Source organism: Oryctolagus cuniculus, chromosome 9 (genome assembly GCF_051225735.1).
Source record: "Oryctolagus cuniculus isolate XC-2025 breed Fujian yellow rabbit chromosome 9, ASM5122573v1, whole genome shotgun sequence".
NCBI classification, from domain to species: Eukaryota; Metazoa; Chordata; class Mammalia; order Lagomorpha; family Leporidae; genus Oryctolagus; species Oryctolagus cuniculus.
In genome coordinates this window covers 1,230,077-1,252,183 of record NC_142875.1, presented here as the reverse complement: position 1 = coordinate 1,252,183, position 22,107 = coordinate 1,230,077, and the positions used below count along the sequence as shown (strand labels likewise).

Here is a 22,107-nt window from a genome sequence, read left to right as displayed (position 1 = left end):
TACTCACGTGCCTGGGAAGGCACCGAGGATGGCACAGTGTTTGGGGCCCTGCCACCCGCAGGGGAGACCCAGAGTTCCAGGTTCATGGCTTCAGCCTGGCCCAGCCCCAGCCACTGTGGCCATCTGGGGAGTGAGCCAGCAGATGGAAGATTTCCACCCCACCTACACACATTTCTTCTCCCTCTCTATAACGTTGCATTTCAGATAGATAGATAGATACATACATACATACATACATAGATCTTTTCATAAAAATGATGGTGGGGCCGGCTCCATGGCACAGTTAATCTTCCACCTGAGGCACCAGCATCCCATATGGGCGCCGGTTCGAGTCCCGGCTGCTCCTCGTCCAATCCAGCTCTCTGCTGTGGCCTGGGAAGGCAGTGGAGGATGGCCCAAGTGCTTGGGCCCATGCACTCGCATGGGAGACCAGGAAGAAGCACCTGCTCCTGGCTTCGGATCGGCGCAGCTCCGGCCGTTACAGCCATTTGGGGAGTGAACCAGCAAAAGGAAGACCTTTCTCTCTATCTCGCTCTCTCTCTGTCTATAACTCTACTTCTCAAATAAATAAATTTTTTAAAAAATCTTAAAAAAAAAAAAAGATGGTGATTTACCAGTGGTTGGGGAGAGGAAGGGAAAGAACAGGTTCTGCGTTATGACAAGACAAGAGTAAGTTCTGGGGATCGTGGTGACTACAGATAACATTCGTACACTGCATATTTCACTACTTAAAGGCAGAACTAGAAGATGTGATTTTGGACTTTGACCATAAAGAAAGGTTAAATGTTTGAGGAGACAGGTAAATCCACATTACTTGAGCCATCTTTCGCTGCTATCTCAGGCATGTTACCAGGGAGCTGGATTAGAAGTGAAATAGCTGGGACTCGAACCAGCACTCCAATGAGAGATGTCAGCATGGCAAGCGGAGACTTAGCCGGCTGTGCCACAATACTGGCACCTAAGTATTAAAAACTAAATAACTTAAGTAAAAGAAAGGAAAAAAGAACAGGAGTGGGCACTGCAGTGCTATGGGTTAAGCTGTGGCTTGGGATGACCACACCCAGATCGGAGCACCAGTTCAAGTCCTGGCTGCTCTGTTTCTGATTCAATTCCCTGCTAATGCGCTTGGGAGGCAGATGACGATGGCTCCAGGTATCTGGGCCCCTGCTACCCTGGGAGAGACCAGCATGGAGCCCAGCTCCTGGCTTCAGCCTGGCCCAGCCCCAGCTGTTGTGGGCATCTGGGAGGAGGACCAGTGGGTGGAAGATCATCGTTCTCTCTCTTAGTGTCCCTTTCAAACAAACAGACGAATCTAGAGAGAGAAGGGAAGGAACCAAGCACAGCGGGCACAGCTGGCAGACGGACTCTGGAGAGTGGCGAGCAGGTGTGTGCCAGAGGTGGGCAGATGCTGCAGGAAGGGTCCCACCTTTAGCAACCCATCGCATTGCAGATGGGAACGTGTCTGTCCAGGGTTTGGAGAAGAAAGCACTGACGGACAACACTGCAGAGACAGGGACAGGGACTTCCTGTCAAGGCACACAACGGGATGACAACCATCGGGAGCCCCGGGGACGTTCTCTGCACGGGTCGGCCCTGGACACACAGCTGCTACAGCCACGGTACGCGGCACTGCAGAAGAGAAAGGCCTTCTGACGGTAAGGAAAAGGAATCTGAGAGGGATGATTTAATTTCAGTGAGACTGGGTGATGCTGACTGAGACGGCTTTCTAAACAGCGCATGAACTCCACCAGGAAGATGTGTAACCATAAACAAGATTACTGCCTCTTAGAAATGAGCACATGGACAAATGCTTAAATTACACCTTCTTCCTCCGAGCTGAACAGCTATCTAATTATTTCAGTAGTGTGGAACTAACCATTATGCATCCACGCTCTAGAAATCTGCATGAGTATGTACCGCACACACAACTTACAGGAAGCACCGCTATCTGTCTAATAAGGGTATTTCAGCATGGAACTCACACCAGTCATCACGGCCATTTACCAAACTTGTGTTGTGGGAGTATGCTACTTGCAAAAGGGACCAATTTCCCTGTTACGTTGAAAGAAAAAAAATATAAACCTAGGAAGCCCGAGGCCCTGGAAAGCAGACTGGCTGCTCCAAAGCAGAACCACGCGAGCACGTCGGCACACAGAAACAACTTCTAAAGGCTGGAGGAGAGGGTCAGCGTTTGATTTGTGTAAGCAGCTATCAGCCACTGAATGGAAAATTATTCACAAATTCTTTTAATTTCTATCATTAAAAATCACACAGAGAAGCAGGTGAGAAGAGACGGACGGAAACAAAGGCAGAGCACCTGGCTCGCAGACCGGCTGCTCTCTCCTCAGATGCCTGCGATCTGTGTACACGGTCACTGGCTGCGGGGACCCCCACCGGCACGAGCAGGGCACGAGCGGTGCAGCAAGGCTGGCCGCCCCACCAGTGTCCACTTGACTGGACTAAGGAACATGTGAAACCTGGAACAGCACTCCACTGAGTGCTTCCAAACAAGGTGAGCACACAGGTCTGAGTGGACAGGAGGGAAGACCCGGCCAGTGTGGACGGCACCTGCACCAGCCAGGGGAGGGAGAGCTCGTGCAGCTGACCTGAGAGACCTTCCTGCTGCCGCCTTTGCGTTCAAAACGCAAGGCTTGCTGGCTTAGGGCTTCCAGGACTTACCCAGACGGACCGCCCACCATATCCCCTCGCGGCCAGCTCAGGCTGCTGGCCTTAACCTGAATTACACTGGACCGTGAGGCCTTCGTATCTGGGACTGAGCCTGGCGACCAGCACCCAGGGATGCCAGCGTGCAGACAGCATGCACTGACGCACACCTGGTGCACGTCCCGCTGGCCTGTGTCTCTGCAGAACTCTACCACAGGAGACTCGCCTGTAAGCTGGGAAGCCCTGGGACCCCCATGCTCCTAACCGCCACGGGAGAACATCTGCGGCCCCCCGCCTTGGTCAGGGGTGCACGGCAGCACTGCCAGGGAGCCAGAGCAGACCCGAGACTCCTGGAGCGTCCCAGGCCCCTGGGCACACCAACGTGTCACCAAGGTGGGAGACACCTGAGGGTGTCTACTCCCACCTGCGCAAGTCAGTGACTTCACCTCTCACTTTTTGGAAGCAACCATCAGTTACTGAAAGGGGGCACTGTGGTGTGGACGGGTGCTTGACAGACACACGCACCTGGTAGAAATGCGTCAGTATTCGCAACTGCGAGCACATTTTTGGTATAGATTCTTGGAATTCTCGAATCCTCTTGTTCTCCTCGTCCTCCTCTGCAGCCGTCACTCCCCACTGGCCCTGAAGAACCAAACACACTGAACTCAATTGACATCTCAAGGGGAAACCACCTGTAGCAGTGGCCACACACAGCATGTCAGGAGCGGGGCGCCTCTGCTGGCCCTGCTGTGTCGGCCCACACTCCTGCAACAACTTTCTGTAACTATGCCTCTCAAATAAAATCTTAAAAAAAAACCACAACACACCACTTTGTAACAATCAATGTAACAGTGTCAACTTGTTTTCAACACTGCTGCAGTAAGTCACCTGGGACCCCGAGTCTTCTCCGCATGTTTTAGTAAGAGCGAGCAAGGACTGAAACAGGAGCCACCAGGTTCACCTGTGGGCACCCCTGAGCCCTGCACCTGCCTGCCTCCTGGGCGCCTCCCTGCTTCTCAGAGCACCCGCCCTTTGTGCACTGGCGATGACACAGCATCCGTTTCTATTTAAAAAGAATGCCTCCAACCAATGGCAAATCTGACAACATGTCTTCTAGCCAGCAAATCCAAGAACTATCACTGGATTTCTTGCCTTTTTCAACTAATACGGCGAATTACGTCACTTGATTTCCTGAACGCTGGCATTTATCCTTTTAATTCTACTAGGTTTTATGCAAGATCTTTCCATCAGTATTCGCGACCCAGATTTATTCTCTTTCCAAGTTTGGTACCAGCCTCAGGGTGCTTCCCAAATGGGATCTGGAAACGACTTTCCAGACTGGACAAGCACAGCACTCCGACCTGGCTGCGAGGGCCCCGGGGCTGCTCTGCAGGCCCCAACCACGCCCTCAGTGGTGCCACCTCAGCTATTTCATTTCTTCTCCAGCAGTCTGATCTGGCCTTCTCTTCTAGGTCCTCTGGAAACGTGCAGAGAATCATTAACCTCCCTGCAGAGCGGAGCTCCTGTGTGTACGTGCACTGTGCCCTCGTAACGAGTCTGGGGTGGTGGGATGGTGGCGCCAGCTTTAAATGTGCAGCGCTGGCCGGCGCCGAGGCTCACTAGGCTAATCCTCCGCCTAGTGGCACCGGCACACCGGGTTCTAGTCCCGGTCGGGGCGCCGGATTCTGTCCCAGTTGCTCCTCTTCCAGGCCAGCCCTCTGCTGTGGCCAGGGAGTGCAGTGGAGGATGGCCCAGGTGCTTGGACCCTGCACCCCATGGGAGACCAGGAAAAGCACCTGGCTCCTGGCTCCTGCCATCGGATCAGCGCGGTGCGCCGGCCGCAGCGCGCCGGCCGCGGCGGCCATTGGAGGGTGAACCAACGGCAAAAGGAAGACCTTTCTCTCTGTCTCTCTCTCTCACTGTCCACTCTGCCTGTCAAAAAAAAAAAAAAAAAAAATGTGCAGCGCTAAGTTCGCTCTGTGAAGGCACCACACAGGCAGTGACATCTGTGACTCGCAAGTGGTGAGGGGCCCTCTACCTTAGAGCACCTCACGCATCCTCAGGACATGAGCACAGCTGTGAGCACGGGCGGGGGCGGGGGCGGGGGCGGGGGCGGGGGCGGAGCCGGATGGCAGCAGCATGGCCACAAGCCCGCCCAGAACGCAGAGCGGCAGTGTGGAGCCTACCTCGGCCTCACGCTGCTGCTTCTTCTCCTCAAACTGCAGCCGCCTCTGCAGCTCCTCCAGCGCCGCCCTGTAGATCGCATCCTGAGCGTTCTGAAGCTCAATAATTTGGTCAAACACGGCTCGGAGCTGGTTCAAAAGTACCTGAAAAGACACATACCATCAAGCTTAACGTGTTTTCAAATAAAATGTTGCTACTTCAAAAAAATACACTTGGTGGGGCTGGTGCTGTGACAACGTAGGCTAAGCCTCCGGCCACGGCGCCAGCATCCCATATGGCGCTAGTTTGAGTCCCGGCTGCGCCTCCTCCGACGCAGTTCTCTGCTATGGCCTGGGAGAGCAGCAGCAGATGGCCCAAGGTTGAGCCCCACACCTACACGGGATACGCGAGGAAAGCCCCTGGCTCCTGGCTCCCGATGGGCTCAGCTCTGGTCTTTGCGGCCACTGGGGGAGTGAACTGGCGATGGACAACCTTTCTCTCTCTCTTCCTCTCTCTGTAACTCCACCCCTCAAATAAATAAATAAAATCCTTAAAAAAAATACTCGCTAACACACACACACACACTCACTAGCTATGGTTTCCATGTGGCTTGTCCGAGGCTCGGGAGACTGGACTGTGCTCAGCAGGGCGGGCTGTGAAGGGGAGTGGGCGCTTGCCGGCCCTCTCGCTGCCTGCCCTCTGCCTGCGAGCAGCCAGCAGCAAAGCGCCTGACGAGCCGCTTTTCCTTAGCTGCTACACAGTCCCAGGGAGTGTGTTCTAGACAGAACTCAGGCCTGCGACGACGCAGCCAGGTCAAACGCCAGGCCCCCAGGCGGATCATGTGCCCGGTTCCTGATGCAATAACCTCCAATTCTCAAACCAACCTCAAAAAGCAAAATTCAGACCATTCCCAGCTGGGCTAGCAGTGGAACTACCGCAAAGACGAGGAGGAATGGGATGGCAGCTGGTGGTTGTTATTTCTGACATATCAAAACCAGGTACAGAGACCATGAGAAAGGAAATCCCTGGTAAAATACAGAAACCAAATTCAGCAAAGTAAAAAAAAAAGGGGGGGGGGCGAGGTTAGCACCTCTTATAGCTAGAATGAAAGGGTGGTTTAACACTGAAAACAAAATTCTTCACATTTTAGAAATCCATTTCTGTTCTACTTTTTTTTTTATTTATTTATTTGAGGTAGACAGTGAGAGAGAGAGAGAGAGAGAGAGAGAGAGAGAGAGAGAGAGAAAGGTCTTCCTTCCGTTGGCTCACCCCCCAAATGGCCGCCACGGCCGGAGCTGCAGCCATCTGAAGCCAGGAGCCAGGTGCTTCCTCCTGGTCTCCCATGGGGTGCAGGGCCCAAGCACTTAGGCCATCCTCCACTGCACTCCCTGGCCACAGCAGAGAGCTGGCCTGGAAGAGGAGCAACCGGGACTAGAACCCACACCCACATGGGATGCTGGTGCTGCAGGTGGAGGATTAACCAAGTGAGCCACGGTGCTGTCCCCTAGAAATCTATTAACAGCACGGCACACTGGTAACTGTCCCACAGTGATCGTCACACGCCCACCACGTTTCCGTGAGTCTTCCTCCATGTGTGGCACAGAAAGAAGTGAGGGAGATGGACTGAGCTCATGAGCTGGAAGCCAGGCCCCCCATTTCATGTGACCAAATCTACTCGCCTGTCAATCAGACGACCCCTTCCCCAGGAAGTATTTCCCCCTACCCAAGACCTGGGGACAGTACCGTATAAACACTTCCGTTTTCTAAGCTCACAGGAGTAGGGGAAAGCAAAAGCTTGCTTTGTCTCTCCTCACGGACCCAGAGCAAGCAAGATAGGGAGTCCCTCTTTACTTCCCCAGGCCCATTCTCACTGAATAAAGCTCACAAGTGCGTGTGTGTGCCTCACTTTGTAAATAAACACTGTCGCACTGCACGGCACCTCTGTGCCTGTGCTTTGAGTTCCGCCTGAAGTAGAAAGCAAGAGTCTGGAACAGAAATTTAGGCCCAACCCAGCCCACAACAGAAGGGGATGATAAAACCTACAGCACTCAATCACTTATGCCTGTTAAAACAATGCACACATGGGCCGGCGCCGCGGCTCACTAGGCTAATCCTCTGCCTTGCGGCGCCGGCACACCGGGTTCTAGTCCCGGTCAGGGCGCCGGATTCTGTCCCGGTTGCCCCTCTTCCAGGCCAGCTCTCTGCTGTGGCCCGAGAAGGCAGTGGAGGATGGCCCAAGTACTTGGGCCCTGCACCCCATGGGCGACCAGGAGAAGTACCTGGCTCCTGCCATCGGATCAGCGCGGTGCACCAGCTGCGGCGGCCACTGGAGGGTGAACCAACAGCAAAGGAAGACCTTTCTCTCTGTCTCTCTCTCACTGTCCACTCTGCCTTTCAAAAAGAAAAAAAAAAAAAAAAACAATACACACAGAAAATGGCACACATACACACAGAGGCCACAGAGCAGACGTGTGGTGGGGAAGGAGGGTGACAGAGGAGGGGACCAGAGATGGGTGGGGGAGGGGATAAAAGTAAACCCAAGCGTGATGAAAGGACAGGTTCTCCCGGAAGAGAGGAGACCGACTCTCCCTCTGCAGTCTCGGTTATAAAACCCTTCAGCCATGGGGAGGGGTAGCTAATTTCAACCACACGGAAAAACTCCAGAGATAAAACTGAACTCATGATTTAAATAAAGCACCCAAGCAAAACAAGCCTGGAGTGGCACCTCCTTAATTCAACACAGGTGCTGGCGGAGGGCACCCGCAGAACATGACTCCCCTGTGCTCAGGATCAACCCAGGCACACTCGAGGCGAAAGGCGGCAGAAGGCACACTGTGCGGAATGACAGAAGTCTTCTTACTGTGAAAAACGTTCCAAGAAATTACGAGAAAAATAGGTAAGAGATTAAAAGAAATATATCAAAAGTGTCCCAGCATCCAACCACTGTGGCAACAATCTAATGAGATTTGCAAGGGACATATGGGAACCAAAAGCAACTAATTGTTTCAAGAAAAGTCTCACCTACATGAATCACGAGGCATGAAAGAAACCTGGGTCCCTGGAAGACAATGCAGCTGACCTGGACCCGGGTCCCTGGAAGACAATGCAGCTGACCTGGACCCGGGTCCCTGGAAGACAAGGCAGCTGACCTGGACCCGGGTCCCTGGAAGACAGTGCAGCTGACCTGGACCCGGGTCCCTGGAGGACAAGGCAGCTGACCTGGACCCGGGTCCCTGGAAGACAGTGCAGCTGACCTGGACCCGGGTCCCTGGAAGACAGTGCAGCTGACCTGGACCTGGGTCCCTGGAAGACAAGGCAGCTGACCTGGACCCGGGTCCCTGGAAGACAAGGCAGCTGACCTGGACCCGGGTCCCTGGAAGACAAGGCAGCTGACCTGGACCTGGGTCCCTGGAAGACAGTGCAGCTGACCTGGACCTGGGTCCCTGGAAGACAAGGCAGCTGACCTGGACCTGGGTCCCTGGAAGACAAGGCAGCTGACCTGGACCCGGGTCCCTGGAGGACAAGGCAGCTGATCTGGACCCGGGTCCCTGGAAGACAAGGCAGCTGACCTGGACCCGGGTCCCTGGAAGACAGTGCAGCTGACCTGGACCTGGGCTGCACGCAGCGGACAACCCTCGGCTGGGGAGGCCGGGCTCACGGCTCACTCCGCAGGACAACCTCCAGCACTGCTACGGCCCACACGGCACTCACCAAGTCCCTGCAGCAGCAGCAGCAGTTGAGCCAACGTTTGAGCTCACACGCAACAGAACTGGAGGAGTATTAGCGACATGACTCTCAGAACAAGCCAATTCAAGAGCACTCAGACACGACGAAACAACACTTTATGACCTCTCACTTTCCAAACGCACCTGGCTAAACGGGGTCTGTAAGTGGCACAGCACCAGCCGTGCTGGCTTGCTTCACCCCAGAAGGCGGGCGGAGTGTAGGAGGCAGCACACCCTTCACGTTTAAGAGTTGTTTTGTCCTCTATGGCCATTCCACCCTGAACATACCCAGTCTCCTCTGATCTCAGAAGCTACGCAGGGTCAGGCCTGGTTAGTGCTTTTGTCTTTCTTAGGGTATTTTATACTGAAAAAGCAAAACAAATTACTACTTTGTTTTCAATAATACCAGTTTGTACCACTTCTCTATGTGATTTGGGAGTTTTCTCAAACAAAAACACAAATGCACAAACCTTGCAAGTGGTACCTGTCATGACAGGGGTCAGAACTACTTCAGATCCCTTAGCAAGCAGTGCAACAGAAATAAAACACTTACAACAGCTTGTCAGCAACAGCGTTTTGATCTGTTTATTATATATTGTTACTTTAACAACCACCCACCTCGGGCCAGCACTATGGCGTAGCAGATTAAACCTTCACCTGCAATGCCAACATCCCTATGGGCACTGGTTCGAGTCCCGGCTGCTCCACTTCCAACCCAGCTCTCTGCTAAGGCCTGGGAAAGCAGCAGATGATAACCCAAGTACTTGGGCCCCTGTACCCACATGGAGACCCAGAAGAAGCTCCTGGCTTTGGCCTGGCCCAGCTCTGGCCACTGTGGCCTTTTGAGGAGTGAACTAGCAGATGGAAGAGTACCTATAGTCTCTCTCTCTCTCTCTCCGTGTGTGTGTGTGTGTGTCCCTATCTCTGACTCTACCCTTCATATAAATGTGAAAAATCTTAGCAACAAAAACAATTCTAGTGACTACTTAGGAACAAAACTAAGCAAAGGCACAAGATCAGAAAGCCCCGCTGAGCCTCCAGCACTTCTCCGGGGAAGCCGGGAGGGCTCACAACACGCCGTGGGCAGACATCGGCCCTCAGGCAGCAGCGTCTCCTCCGGGGACGGGGCTCCCGTGAGTGGAGGCTCCAGAGGTGCGAGTGCAGACCACGCCGTGGGCAGACATCGGCCCTCAGGCAGCAGCGTCTCCTCCCGGGACGGGGTTCCCGTGAGTGGAGGCTCCAGAGGTGTGAGTGCAGACTCCCTACCTCTGTGTGCTGAACTGCCCAGACTGCTACTTACTCACCTGTGTTCACGTTGGGCGTAATCCTTGTAGTCCAAATGTTTTGTAATCAAGTGATTACAAATATTCTTGCAACACACACAGAACACAAAAATGACTTAATTGCTTAAAAACAGTAGCTACTGGGCCGGTGCTGTGGCACAGTGGGTAGGCTGCCTCCTGCTGCGCCAGCATCCCATATGGGAGTCGATTCGAGACCCGGCTGCTCCATTTCCGATCCAGCTCTCTGCTATGGCCGGGGAAAGCAGTGGAGGATGGCCCAAGTCCTTGGGCCCCTGCACCCACTTGGGAGACCTGGAGGAAGCTCCTGGCTCCTGGCTTCGGATCGGCACGGCTCCTGCCATTGCAGCCAACTGAGGAGTGAACCAGCAGATGGAAGACCTCTCTCTTTGTCTCTCCTTCTCTCTCTGTGTAACTCTGACTTTCAAATTAAATAAATAAATCTTTAAAAAAAAAAAAAAAACAGTAGCTACTAACAGCTATGTATCAGCCTTTATAGTGGACATTTTACATGAATCACGGTAGATTTTAATTCTTACCAATCCACTGTGAAGAGACCAGCATCGGCCCTTTCCCAAGAGAAGCAGGTGTGAAGCGGGACCCAAGCCTGGGTCTGCGGCCTGCAGACTCCCAGGTGGGCGAGCACCTGCCCTCCAGCACACAGCAGGGAACACCTCAAGCCCAAGTCCCATGGCCTACTGGTTACCACAGCAACACATGGACCAGTGTTCTGAGGATGCCCACTAACGCCAGTGAAGAACATACTAACTTCTCCCGACAGAAAAGAATGTCAGCAAGAGGTCTGGAGCCCCGGGAATGCTGTGGACCGTCTAGATGAGCTGTTTCCTCACTCCTATAGATATCGACTCCACGCAGTGAAAGTATAGAAAGACCACCACTAGATGCAGAAATGCACGCCCTGCCGAAGGCACGACATACATTTCTTCACGCCATTCTTCAGCACTTTCATACATGTTACGTGTTTTGTTCTGCTTCTCAGTTTATTTTCTCAGAAATTATCCTTCCGCAACTCAAAACCATCATTCACAGTTAATTTTCTCTTTGAACACCCCAGCAGGAGGTGATTAGGGACCATCTTTAAAGGCTTGTTATTTATTTACTTAAGCTACTCACAAGGCAGACAGCCAGACTTCTCCCAACCACTGGCTCACTCCCCAGGTGCCCGGGATCAGGAGCTCAGTCCAGGTCGCCCTGTGGGTGGCAGGGACCCAACTACCTGACCGTCACCTGCTGCCTCCCAGGGTGTGCATTAGCACAGACCCGGAATCAGAGGCAGAGCCAAGACTCAAACTCAGGCACTCCAACGTGGGGCGTGGGGTTCCAACAAGCACTTCCAGGGCTACGCGAAACGCCTGGCCCTGACCCCCCATGTGCACAGCCGGTTAGACCTGAGGCACATCCCTGCTTCAGGACGGCTGTTCCAATGCTGTGAGAAACACGGCACTCAAACAGCAAGCCTGCAGTGAAATCGTGCGAATGGCAACGCCGCGGCCGCCACCAGGCGGTCTCCAAGACTCCCTCTGACGGAGCCCAAGACCCCGGATCCCAGCGTCCTCTTCTTACCCTGGAGTCGGCGTCCAGCAGACAGCGGGAGATGATGGTATCCAGGAACACTTCGTGGGCAGCTATGATGTGGTCCAGGTCCTGGGCCCGCTGCACTTTGTTCCAGAGCTCATCCCAAGAGCACTCGAGCACCTAGGAAAGGTGAGGCCGCGTCCTTCCCTCACACACAGGCCAGCGCAGTCACGGCCGTGACGCTGCCCTGCTGAGGAAACGTACCTCAAACGTGATGTAGTACTGCATCTGGTGGATGAAGTGCACCATCTCGGAGGCCAGGATGTGGCACTGGTGCAGCACCCCGGAGAACTCTGCAGGGAGGCAGAGGGCACACGTCAGACGGGGCCTCCCGGCTCACAGATCCTCTTTCTGAAGAGAGCACTGGCTGTAACTCCTGGCCCCTTAGCAGGGAACACTCCCATGACCACGTCCTGTGATACTCAAGCTAAACAAGGACTTAGCTATCAAATCGAGGAGTTATATTACTTTACCACCTATTAGGACCTTATTAGGAATGGCATGAAACACAATGTATTTAAGTGTTAAATACAGAAGTTTCACTTTAACACAATACAGTAAGTTGCACGGAACTCAAGCTGTTTTATGGTTTCTACTCTGCACGAAAGACTTCCGGTTCCCTGGTGATCTGGACAGGACGGGCACCTCCTAGGGACTGACCGTGCACTTGTCCCCTCTGCAGAGGCCGAAGTCGGACTCTGCAGAGCTCCTCACGCAGTCAGCCAGCCACCAGGGGCTCGAAGTCCCTGGGGTGCAGCTTTCCTACAAGCACTTCTGTTCAACAGCCGCACTAGAGTACGTCACACAGACATGCTCGACATTAGGCCTGGTGGCAGAGTGGCCACGGGAATCTGTGGCAGGGGCCAGACGGGACATCTGTAGCTGTCTCTCCAGATGCCCTCAGCGAGCTACACAGCCTCAAGGCAGGGCTGTGCATCACACTGGACGGCGGGTGAGAGTAGCAATGAAGTGGGCTACAAACAGGTGTGTGAAACCACAACATATCCGCTACAGCACTGTGGCAGAGCAGATGAAAGCCTGCCTGCAATGCAGGCATCCCATGAGGGCACTGGTTCTGGTCCCGGCTGCTCCACTTCCGAGCCAGCTACCTGCTAATGGCCTGGAAAAGCAGTGGAACGTGGCCCAAGTATTTGGGTCCCTGCTACCCATGTGGGAGACCCGGACGAAGCTCCTGGTTCCTGGCTTCAGCCTGGCCCGCCCTGGCCTCTGAGGTCATCCAAGCAGTGAACCAGCAGATGGAAGATACTTTTCTCTGTGTGTCTTTGTAACGCTGCCTTTCAAATAAACACATAATCTTAAAAAAGAAAAAACCCACCTAAGTGTTTAAAACAACAAAACACTCCTCTGTGCAGGGTAGGGGCTGAGTGACACTGGGGACTCTGCTGTCCCGGCTCACCTTGTGCCGTCTGGCCACAGGGACAGCAAACGTCAACAAACGACAGACAAGCATAAACTGCAGGTGCAAACTGCTAAGTGCTGTACAGGATCGATGAGACGGGTGAGCCGCACATCTGTGCAATGGTGAGGAAGAAATGGCAGGGGAGACGTCAGTCAGGCCCCAGGCACGCGGCCTCACAGCGGGGCCAGGGAGAGGGGCTCTGAGAAGACAGGCAGATTCCTGAAGCCGACGTGGACGCGTGCCACACGGCCACTCTCTCCTCATGAGAAAAGCAGTGAGGACACCCTGGACGCAGTGAAGACCAGCGCTGGCAACAAGAAAAACTGCTTTAAAAATACGTTTCAGAAGATAAAAGAAACAGAAATAAGAAATTTGTTTTCAAGGAGGGAGAAGTATTTCTCTTTAGAGATAAATTGAGACTGGGAGAATGGACACACCTTTCACGTGGCTGAAATCAACTTTTTTTTTTTTTTGACAGGCAGAGTGGACAATTATAGAGAGAGACAGAGAAAAAGGTCTTCCTTTGCCGTTGGTTCACCCTCCAATGGCCGCTGCAGCCGGCACACCGCACTGATCTGAAGCCAGGAGCCAGGTGCTTCTCCTCTGCCACTCTTGGGAATCCACACCCAAGCACCTCAGAATAGGCCAAGCTTCAGGGCTCATTTGAGGCCCAGGATGAAGAGTACCCTCTCTCCGTGGAAACCACGACCAGACACCAGGATCACCCAGGGGAGTGCCTGCGTTTGAGCACCGCACCCCCTGCCCTCAGCTTCCTGGTGATGCTCAAGCCGCTGCGGCCCGTGTCCATGCAGGTCACCCAGCCCGAGTGCCCCACCTGAGGCTTCGGCCTGGTCCACTCCACTCCTGGCTGTTGTGGGCATTTGGGGAGTGAACCTGCAGATGGGGCGTCCCCTCTCTCTCCTTCAAGTAAATTAATTAATACTTTTTTAAAAAGGATTTCTAATCTAGCACTCAAAGCCTATTCAACTGAAATTAATTTTCAATGTAAAAAGGCATCATAAAGTGTTGTTTTAAGTAGCGGTCTGCTGTGTTACTGTTTAAGCTTCCATGGGAAATAACTCCCACCTTACTGGTGTTGGGTTTAAACCTGGAGCCCAAATGACAGAACCACACCCCTCACCCTGGTCCAGTCAGGGTCCAACCTGGGCGAGCCAGGCCTGCACCACCGTCTGCGTGTCAGCGCACGTGTGACACTGCCAGTTCTCGAGACCTTCCTACAGGAGTCGCTCTCTGTGGTGCAGCAGTTGTGAGCGGGTGTAGGTGCCGCCTATGGGGCAGCTTTCCCCAGTGTTCTTCATCCTGTGCTGGTCCTGGCGAAACACTAACAACGGCACAAATCCTGCAGAGTGACACTCGGGCCTCCCCTCTCCGCGTCCGTGCCAAGGACATTCCCACAACCCCTGGCTTCGCTCTCAGAGGGAGCAGCACGTGCCGATTCCCTCGTCTCTGACACAGCTCTGTCTTGACAATTCTCCCAGAGAACACAGCACGACGGACGGCGCTGCAGCTCTCCCGGGAAAGCCGTGGTGGGCCTGGCCTGCACGGCTGGGGTCTCCCCCAGCAGCACCACAGCAACAGGCTGACTTCCCACATTTCACGTTTGATCTCCTAACCATGAAACCAGGATCTGTTCTCTGGCTTCTCAGACTGGATACAAAACACAGGGGATAACCATGAATTCTGTTTTGTGATCTCCGATTTCCCTTCACTACTGATTAATGTTCTCGATGCTTTAACGTCCCTACAATTGGAAATGAAAATGCAAGCAAGTGGCGGCAATATCAAATATATCTACAGAAACCTCACCACGTAATGCTGGAGTGCGGACTTACCTGCCCCCCCCCCCCCGCACTCTCCTGGCAAGGGAAGGACCACCAGGTGCCACAGCCTAGCTGCCTGCTGTTAGCCGTGCAGCACCCCTGCACCGGAGCACGGGGTCTGCCCAGGGCCAACCCTGCTCGGCTCTCAGGCACCATCTCAGTAGCACGTGCCCCTTGGCACCGCCACCCTCCCGAGTATGACGTTTTCTTCCAGGAGGCCCACACCTTCCTCTACCTGGACGTCAGCTTCCCAGCTCACCCGCCACCGCTTCCCCTCTGCAATTCCTACAGCACGAACAACTCACCGTGCTGTGTGTACTCCGTCCTACCCCAGTAGGCAACAAAGCTCTGCACCACAGGGTCTGCTTGTCGCATGTGTCACCAGATGCCAGCCCCGGCAGCAGAGAACACAGCCTCCAGCACTGCTCTGAGTGACGGGGACACTCCCAGTGAGAGCAGACAATCTGCATTCACCTACATCTCGAGGACACAAATGCTTTCAAAAGGTTCCATGATCAAGGGCAACTTGGCAACAAGGCTAATGCATAAGTCCCTTCTTTTTAGATCTTACAGCACTGCCAACTTACACATTTTTCTCCCTAGAAAAACCGTCTTCCCAGTGGCTAGCACGAGTACAAGGACAGCACCTTCAGGGCCTCCTCTAGACAGAGGTTCTGCAGGGAGCAGAGACGGCTGCTTTGAGGACACTGCCGACTGAGAGCCCAGGAAAGCTGTGCACGTCCTGCAAGTCGGAAATCCACACAGCACTGCCAGTGCACAGTAACCCTGAACTCCTAACTGCTCTGCACCTCCAAGTACTGGGAACTCAGCTCGCAAGGCACAGTGCACTCCTTCAACTCCACAAAAACACAGTTTACACGTGAGCGCCTTTAGACTGTACCTCGCACTCTGAAGGTACACTGAAAACACACGCAGGCCTCCTTCTGACAGCTGACCCACAAGTGGCTGCACTAACAAGTGCCCCAGATTCAGAGCAACACTGGCACCCAGGTACAGCGGACGCGTGAAGTCTGCCCCCTGCTGGCTACGTCCCTGCCACAGGGTTCCCTACAAAACAAGATCAGAGGTGGTCTCCTTCCACGCTTCTCTACTGCCCCCCAGTGGCTCACCTACACTCTGCAGCCCTGCCACACAGCTCCCACTCTTGGAAGCAGCCCTGTGAGCCGCACTGGGCACTGCTAAAAATCACGAAGGTGTTCCGGGGAAGAGCTCCCAGAACTACTCCTCCAACCTCACCCTCAGCTGCACGCGTACCTGATCTTACAGTACATACAAGTGACTACCAGTGCCCGTCTCGCTGACTTTTCTCAAAGCTAAGGATTCGAACGGTGCTTTAAAAAGCCAGGATTTGCTCGGTATCTTGCTCACAGGTTCTCCTCACAACATCATTTGGGATTTGCTCCCTGTGTCCCTAGACAAGTAATTCCTGGGATCCCCGCCAGCCAGGCATTTAATGCTGAGCCCTCAGAAGTGAGTGCCTTCATCACGCCTCGCCGCAGGGGAGGGGACCGAGGGAGAGGGCTAGGCGAGCTGAACACAGCCCTGGTGAAGGGTGGTGCGGCGGCGGCCCCCAGGCACCACAGTTCAGCATCTGTGCTGGAAACGAACCACTGAGCGTCAAGTCTCACTACGCGTGCAGCAGGCAGAGAGAACTGCGCCGTCTGCATCGTCACTGAGGACTCGCTCAGCCACACTCAGAGGGGTATCTACACAGAGACATTTTGAGGGAGAAAACTCTCGACTCTCTTTCAAAGCTAAGGCTAAGACCCGGGGTCTGTAAGATGCATGACTGTCACATGTAGGAAGGACAACCAGCTATGGGGGCAGGCACCTGGCAGGTCAGCGCTCTGGCTAGCACACACCCTGGGAGGCAGGGGATGGCTCCAGGACTCAGGGCCCTGCCACCCCCCTGGGAAAGCTGGACTGAGTTCCTGACTCCCAGCTTTGACCTGGCCTAGCCCTGACTATTGTGGGCATTTGGGGCCTGTCTCGCCTCTCCTTTCAAATAAATAAAATAAATACTTTTTTTAAAAAAATTGTTAAATAGTTGCCAATTAAACTAACTGCCAGATGTGCAACAGCCCCTGGGCTGCCAGCAGGCTCGGAGGATGGCTGGGCTCTGGGCTCCGCCTCTCCCAGGGTCACCCCCCACCCCCCACCCGCCCCCGCCAGCGGCCACGTGCTCCTTCCTCTCTGGTAACACACAGAGTGCGGATGTGATCTTCCTCTCCAGTAAAGGAAAAAGGGAGCGAGGCTGCAGCAGCAGGCGAGAGAGGCTGGCCTCCCTGCCAGCACCAAATCCAACACTCACGGCCGCACCTTGCATCGCGCACTTTCACCAGCGAGGGGGGCTCATCTGACCCAGGACTTCTGCTTTCGTTCTCAAGCAGATCCGAGGAACATGAGAGTAAACGTGTGTATGCACGGCCCAGGGCCAGTCGGCTCACGCACCAGCTCGGACTGTTCTCAACTGCCAATGAAGGGGTTGGACTACAGAGCTCTACGCGCCTTCCCCTTCAGGAATGTGCTGACTCTGACTGACTTGTCAGTGCAGGGGCCCCTTAAACCTATTTCTGGGGCAGACACGGCCTTCAACACACAAGCCAGGTCTCACTCCAGACTCTGGTTTTACCGAGAGCACGCTCCGCTCAGTGGGGCTGGAAGAGAAGACGGGCACAGGAGTCTGGTGCAGCAGGAGCGATCCGGGCCACCCACATCTCATGCCCCGCCGCCCCCACTTCCAATCCAGCTGCCTGCTTACAAGCACCCTGGGAGGCAGATGACGGCTCTAACACTCGGGTCCCCGCCAGCCCGTGGGGGACCCAGGTGCAGATCCCAGCGCCTCACTTCAGCCTCTTCAGGCCTGCCCAGTCCAGGCTGCTCATGCATCTGGGGAGTCAGCCAGGGAGGGGAGAAACGGCTTTGGCTTTTTCTTTCTCTCTTTCTCTGCCTTTCAAATGGGAAATGGAGATCTCTATCTCTATCTCTTCTTTCTCTCTCTGCCTTTCAAAAAAATATAATGAGTAAATATTTCTAAAAAAGAAGACAAACTTATACTTTTATTATTATTTTAGCCAAGGACTAATTTGGTACCTAGTGTACAAACTCCAACTTTAGGCCCAGTGTTATGACGTTGCACTTTAAGCGAGTGGACTTCTATTACCTTCAACAGAAAGTAGGCCCTGGGGTGGTGGCACAGGTGGCCCTGCTTGGGACACCCACATGCACACTGGAGGACCTGGGTTCCAGTCCTAGCTCTATTTCTGACGCCATTCCCTGCTACTGTGCACCCTGACAAACCCCTGAGTGTCTGGAAGGGCAAAGGAGAACTCCCACAGGCACGTCACTCTGCGTCAGGCGCAGCCCGGACTCGCTGTGCAGGCATCTTAGCTCTCATGAAAGATGCAGGCGTTCTTGTGTTTCCTTCAGATCGCGAGAGGTCACATTTACCTCCAGCACAGACAGGAGTTACTTCAGCTGCTCTTCTGAAAGTGGGACAGGGTGAGAGAAACGTCTTTCACACCTCCTCCGCAGCACCTGAGGTAACAGGCACGGGCCCTTTCCTGCATGTCTACTCCATTCTCTGAAACAGTGCTTAAATAGGAATTTAGTTGCCACTAGCAGAAATTTTTTCTAAGGTTAAGTGAATCTAACAAACCATTTTAGTGCTGTTTTCAGTCTAACTGAATGGCAAATGTATTTCAAAAAACTTATCCAGCATTGGCAAAGGTGTGGGAAACACAGTGTCACACCAGAAACGGGGACAACCCTCTTAGCAAACCAGACAGAACTCCCATCCCCAGCAAATCACGTCCAGGCTCCACAACTACTCTGCCCAGTGCAGAAGTGAGGATTCTGATGGACAGTATTAAAGGCCCTCCAGTGAGACCAGGTGACCGCGACTGTGGAGCATCCACACGGTCGTCTGTACCCCTCACTCCACGGCTGGGAGGACACTTCCAAACGGGCTCTATCAGCACGCCTACCCGGCTGGTTAATTTCTATTCATGAAGTTGACTGTTCATAAACTATTTAAATACTTCCTTCCACATGAAAGTAAGGTCATTAACACCCAAGCAGGAACACAAACAAACAATTTCCTGAAAAAGAAAATCCAACTGCAAAAAGAGAAAAAAGGAGGGCTTATCCGCCAAAGTAAACAGCATAAGAGAAATTTAAATGAGTTTCCATTTCACCTCAAAATCAACCATCTGTTCAAATGTAACAGCGAGTGCTAGCAAAAATGCAGGGACAGACAACTTTCAGTGTTGTGGCTAGTAGCACGGACACTGAACCGCTACAGCTTTCCTGGAAAGTAATTGGACAACACACGCCAACAGAGTTGAAATATGTGAAGACTAAGTATTAGTAATAAAATGTGAACACAAAGCTCACACCTGCTAACCTGCGCTTTCTATGCTCCTATTCTCAAGAGGCATACAAAGGCATGTTTACCAAAGTTACCTCTAAACTGAAAACAAAACTCACTGATTATCCAACAAAAGAATACGAAAAAGCCAGTTGCAGTAGATACCTGAGCTGACAGCCAAATCATCTCACCCCATCAGGGCCTGGAGAGCTAAAAGCATACAGGCGCCCACGTGGAGGGAGCCTCCGCTGTCCCGGAGCTGGTCTACACTCTCGGGAACAGACACTGGCCCGGGACATGGGAGCCCACAACCCTCTACTCAGCTGAATGGAAGAAGTCAAAGGCCGGGACACAGCAGCCAAGAGCAGCCCTCAAGCACAGGTGCAGGACGCTGGCGGGCGTCAGCACCTGGCGTGGAGTGAGGTCTGGGCAGGGCAGCACCAAGGCCGGTGCCATCCTCTGCTCCTGCCCACAGACCAGGTGAGCCCCACTCACGAGCAGAACGCTGCAGGAGACACCTCTGTCCACAGCCTGTCCCTAAGCCCTCCACGCCTGTCTCGGCGCATCTCTCCTCTGCAGCGTGCAGCACCACGGCCCAGTACAGAGTGAGCCCCGCAGTCCATGCCGGCCCACGTCCCCCGGTGCCCACAGGCCTTGCCACCTCTCACTGTCCTGGAGCCCTGGTATCTCCCCAAGGACGAGCCTCCGCGTGAAGCAGCGATCATGTCTTCCAGCAAGCCCTCCCCCCAGAGCAACTGCATCCAGCAATCACTCTTCACCAACCAAAGGGTTAAGGGCATGCGCAGTTAAGTCCTTCACAGACGTACTTCCTGAAATCCTTTCATGGAGGTTCTGACCAAATCAGCTTCAATATGAAGGCTTCAAAATTACTCATGTTTGAGGTCATTCAAAACCTGTTAACATTAAAATATTCTTGGCTATCTGACACCCAGGAATTTTTACTATGAATTGTAAAGTAACATAAATACTCACATGTCCTGGTTTATGAACAAAAATATAAAGAAAAGAAATTCCTGAACATTATTTAATTAAAACACAATTACATTTTAAATGATGCAGATTTAATAAAAACTTGGTAGTTGGCGCTGTAGAAGTGAGCGTTTGGCACAGGGGCTGGGACGGCCTCTGACACTCAATCCCGTATCCGGGTGACTGGGTGTCGCGTCTCAGCCCCACCCTGACTCCGGCTTCCCACTAACGCACACCTTGTGCAGGCAGCAGTGATGGCTCAAGCACGTGACACCCACACGCGAGGGCCGGACTAAGTTCCCAGATCCCGGCCTCAACCCGGCCCAGCCCTGGCTGCTGCAGACATTGGGGAAGTAAATCCACAGAAGGCAGGTTCTCTCTCTCTCTCGTGCTTTTCAAACAAATAAATTTTTGAAATTGGCAATTCAAAAAAAGTAAAGTATACATATGAAAACTAAAGTGAAAAACAAATGGTATTTTTAAAAGAAATTTCATGGTCTGAAAAACCAACCAGGCTGACCCCACTATTTTTCCTGATATGGCTGAAGGAAAGATTAAACCACATCACAATGGGGATTCCCACAAAAGCCAATTCAGTTCCATCACTTTACAGAGACCTGAACTGCACGCCACCGGGAGCCACAGCCAGCGGATGCTGCGGGGCTCACCCGGCTGTGGGGGCTCACCCGGCTGTGGGGGCTCACCGGGCTGCGGGGGCTCACCCGGCTGCGGGGGCTCACCCGGCTGCGGGGACCCACCCGGCTGCGGGGGCCCACCCGGCTGCGGGGGCCCACCGGGCTGCGGGGGCTCACCGGGCTGCGGGGGCTCACCCGGCTGCGGGGGCTCACCCGGCTGCGGGGGCTCACCGGGCTGCGGGGGCTCACCCGGCTGCGGGGGCTCACCCGGCTGCGGGGGCTCACCCGGCTGCGGGGGCTCACCGGGCTGCGGGGGCTCACCCGGCTGCGGGGGCTCACCCGGCTGCGGGGGCTCACCGGGCTGCGGGGGCTCACCCGGCTGCGGGGGCTCACCGGGCTGCGGGGGCTCACCGGGCTGCGGGGGCTCACCCGGCTGCGGGGGCTCACCGGGCTGCGGGGGCTCACCCGGCTGCGGGGGCTCACCCGGCTGCGGGGGCTCACCCGGCTGCGGGGGCTCACCGGGCTGCGGGGGCTCACCCGGCTGCGGGGGCTCACCGGGCTGCGGGGGCTCACCCGGCTGCGGGGGCTCACCCGGCTGCGGGGGCTCACCCGGCTGCGGGGGCTCACCGGGCTGCGGGGGCTCACCCGGCTGCGGGGGCTCACCGGGCTGCGGGGGCTCACCGGGCTGCGGGGGCTCACCCGGCTGCGGGGGACCCACCCGGCTGTGGGGCTCACCCGGCTGTGGGGGCTCACCCGGCTGCGGGGGCTCACCCGGCTGCGGGGGCTCACCCGGCTGCGGGGGCTCACCGGGCTGCGGGGGCTCACCCGGCTGCGGGGGCTCACCCGGCTGCGGGGGCTCACCGGGCTGCGGGGGCTCACCCGGCTGCGGGGGCTCACCCGGCTGCGGGGGCTCACCGGGCTGCGGGGGCTCACCCGGCTGCGGGGGCTCACCCGGCTGTGGGGCTCACCCGGCTGCGGGGGCTCACCTGGCTGTGGGGACCCACCCGGCTGTGGGGGCTCACCCGGCTGCGGGGCTCACCTGGCAGGGCCCTCAGGAGCTTTGCGTTGCACATGTGTCCCTTCCGGATGTCGGTGAGGATGTACTCCATGCGCTTGGCCCTCCAGAGGAAGTTGAACACCCTCAGGTAGTGGCTCATGCACTCTCGAGTGAACACCTGCAAGAGGAGCACACGACGGGCTCGTGGAGTCCGCACGCACATGCACACGCGCACCCTCGCTGCGCAGGCCCCAGCCAGGTCTAAGGGGGCTGCGAGAAGCTGACGCAGCACGCTTCAGGAAGCACGGGGCCACCACACAGACTCCTCACACAGCACGCAGGCTCGCAAGAGAAGGCAGGGTTTTTCCACCGATTTCACTGGAAA

General features: G+C 54.8%; 1 protein-coding gene across 9 annotated transcripts in view; it reads right to left on the bottom strand.

Moving 5' to 3' along the window:
* Positions 1–22,107, bottom strand: part of TUBGCP3 (tubulin gamma complex component 3) — an 85,388-nt gene that overhangs the window by 7,211 nt on the left and 56,070 nt on the right. For all 9 annotated transcript variants that reach the window (XR_007917722.3, XM_051841681.3, XM_051841682.3 and 6 more), the window contains 5 exons: positions 21,765–21,900; positions 11,654–11,742; positions 11,438–11,569; positions 4,851–4,991; positions 3,190–3,306 (listed from right to left, as the gene is read on the bottom strand). Coding sequence is in view for 8 of the 9 variants with exons in the window: in XM_051841681.3 (XP_051697641.3) it covers positions 3,190–3,306; positions 4,851–4,991; positions 11,438–11,569; positions 11,654–11,742; positions 21,765–21,900 (615 nt within the window). In the remaining variant the exon portion in view is untranslated. The remainder of the gene's footprint in view (positions 1–3,189; positions 3,307–4,850; positions 4,992–11,437; positions 11,570–11,653; positions 11,743–21,764; positions 21,901–22,107) is intronic.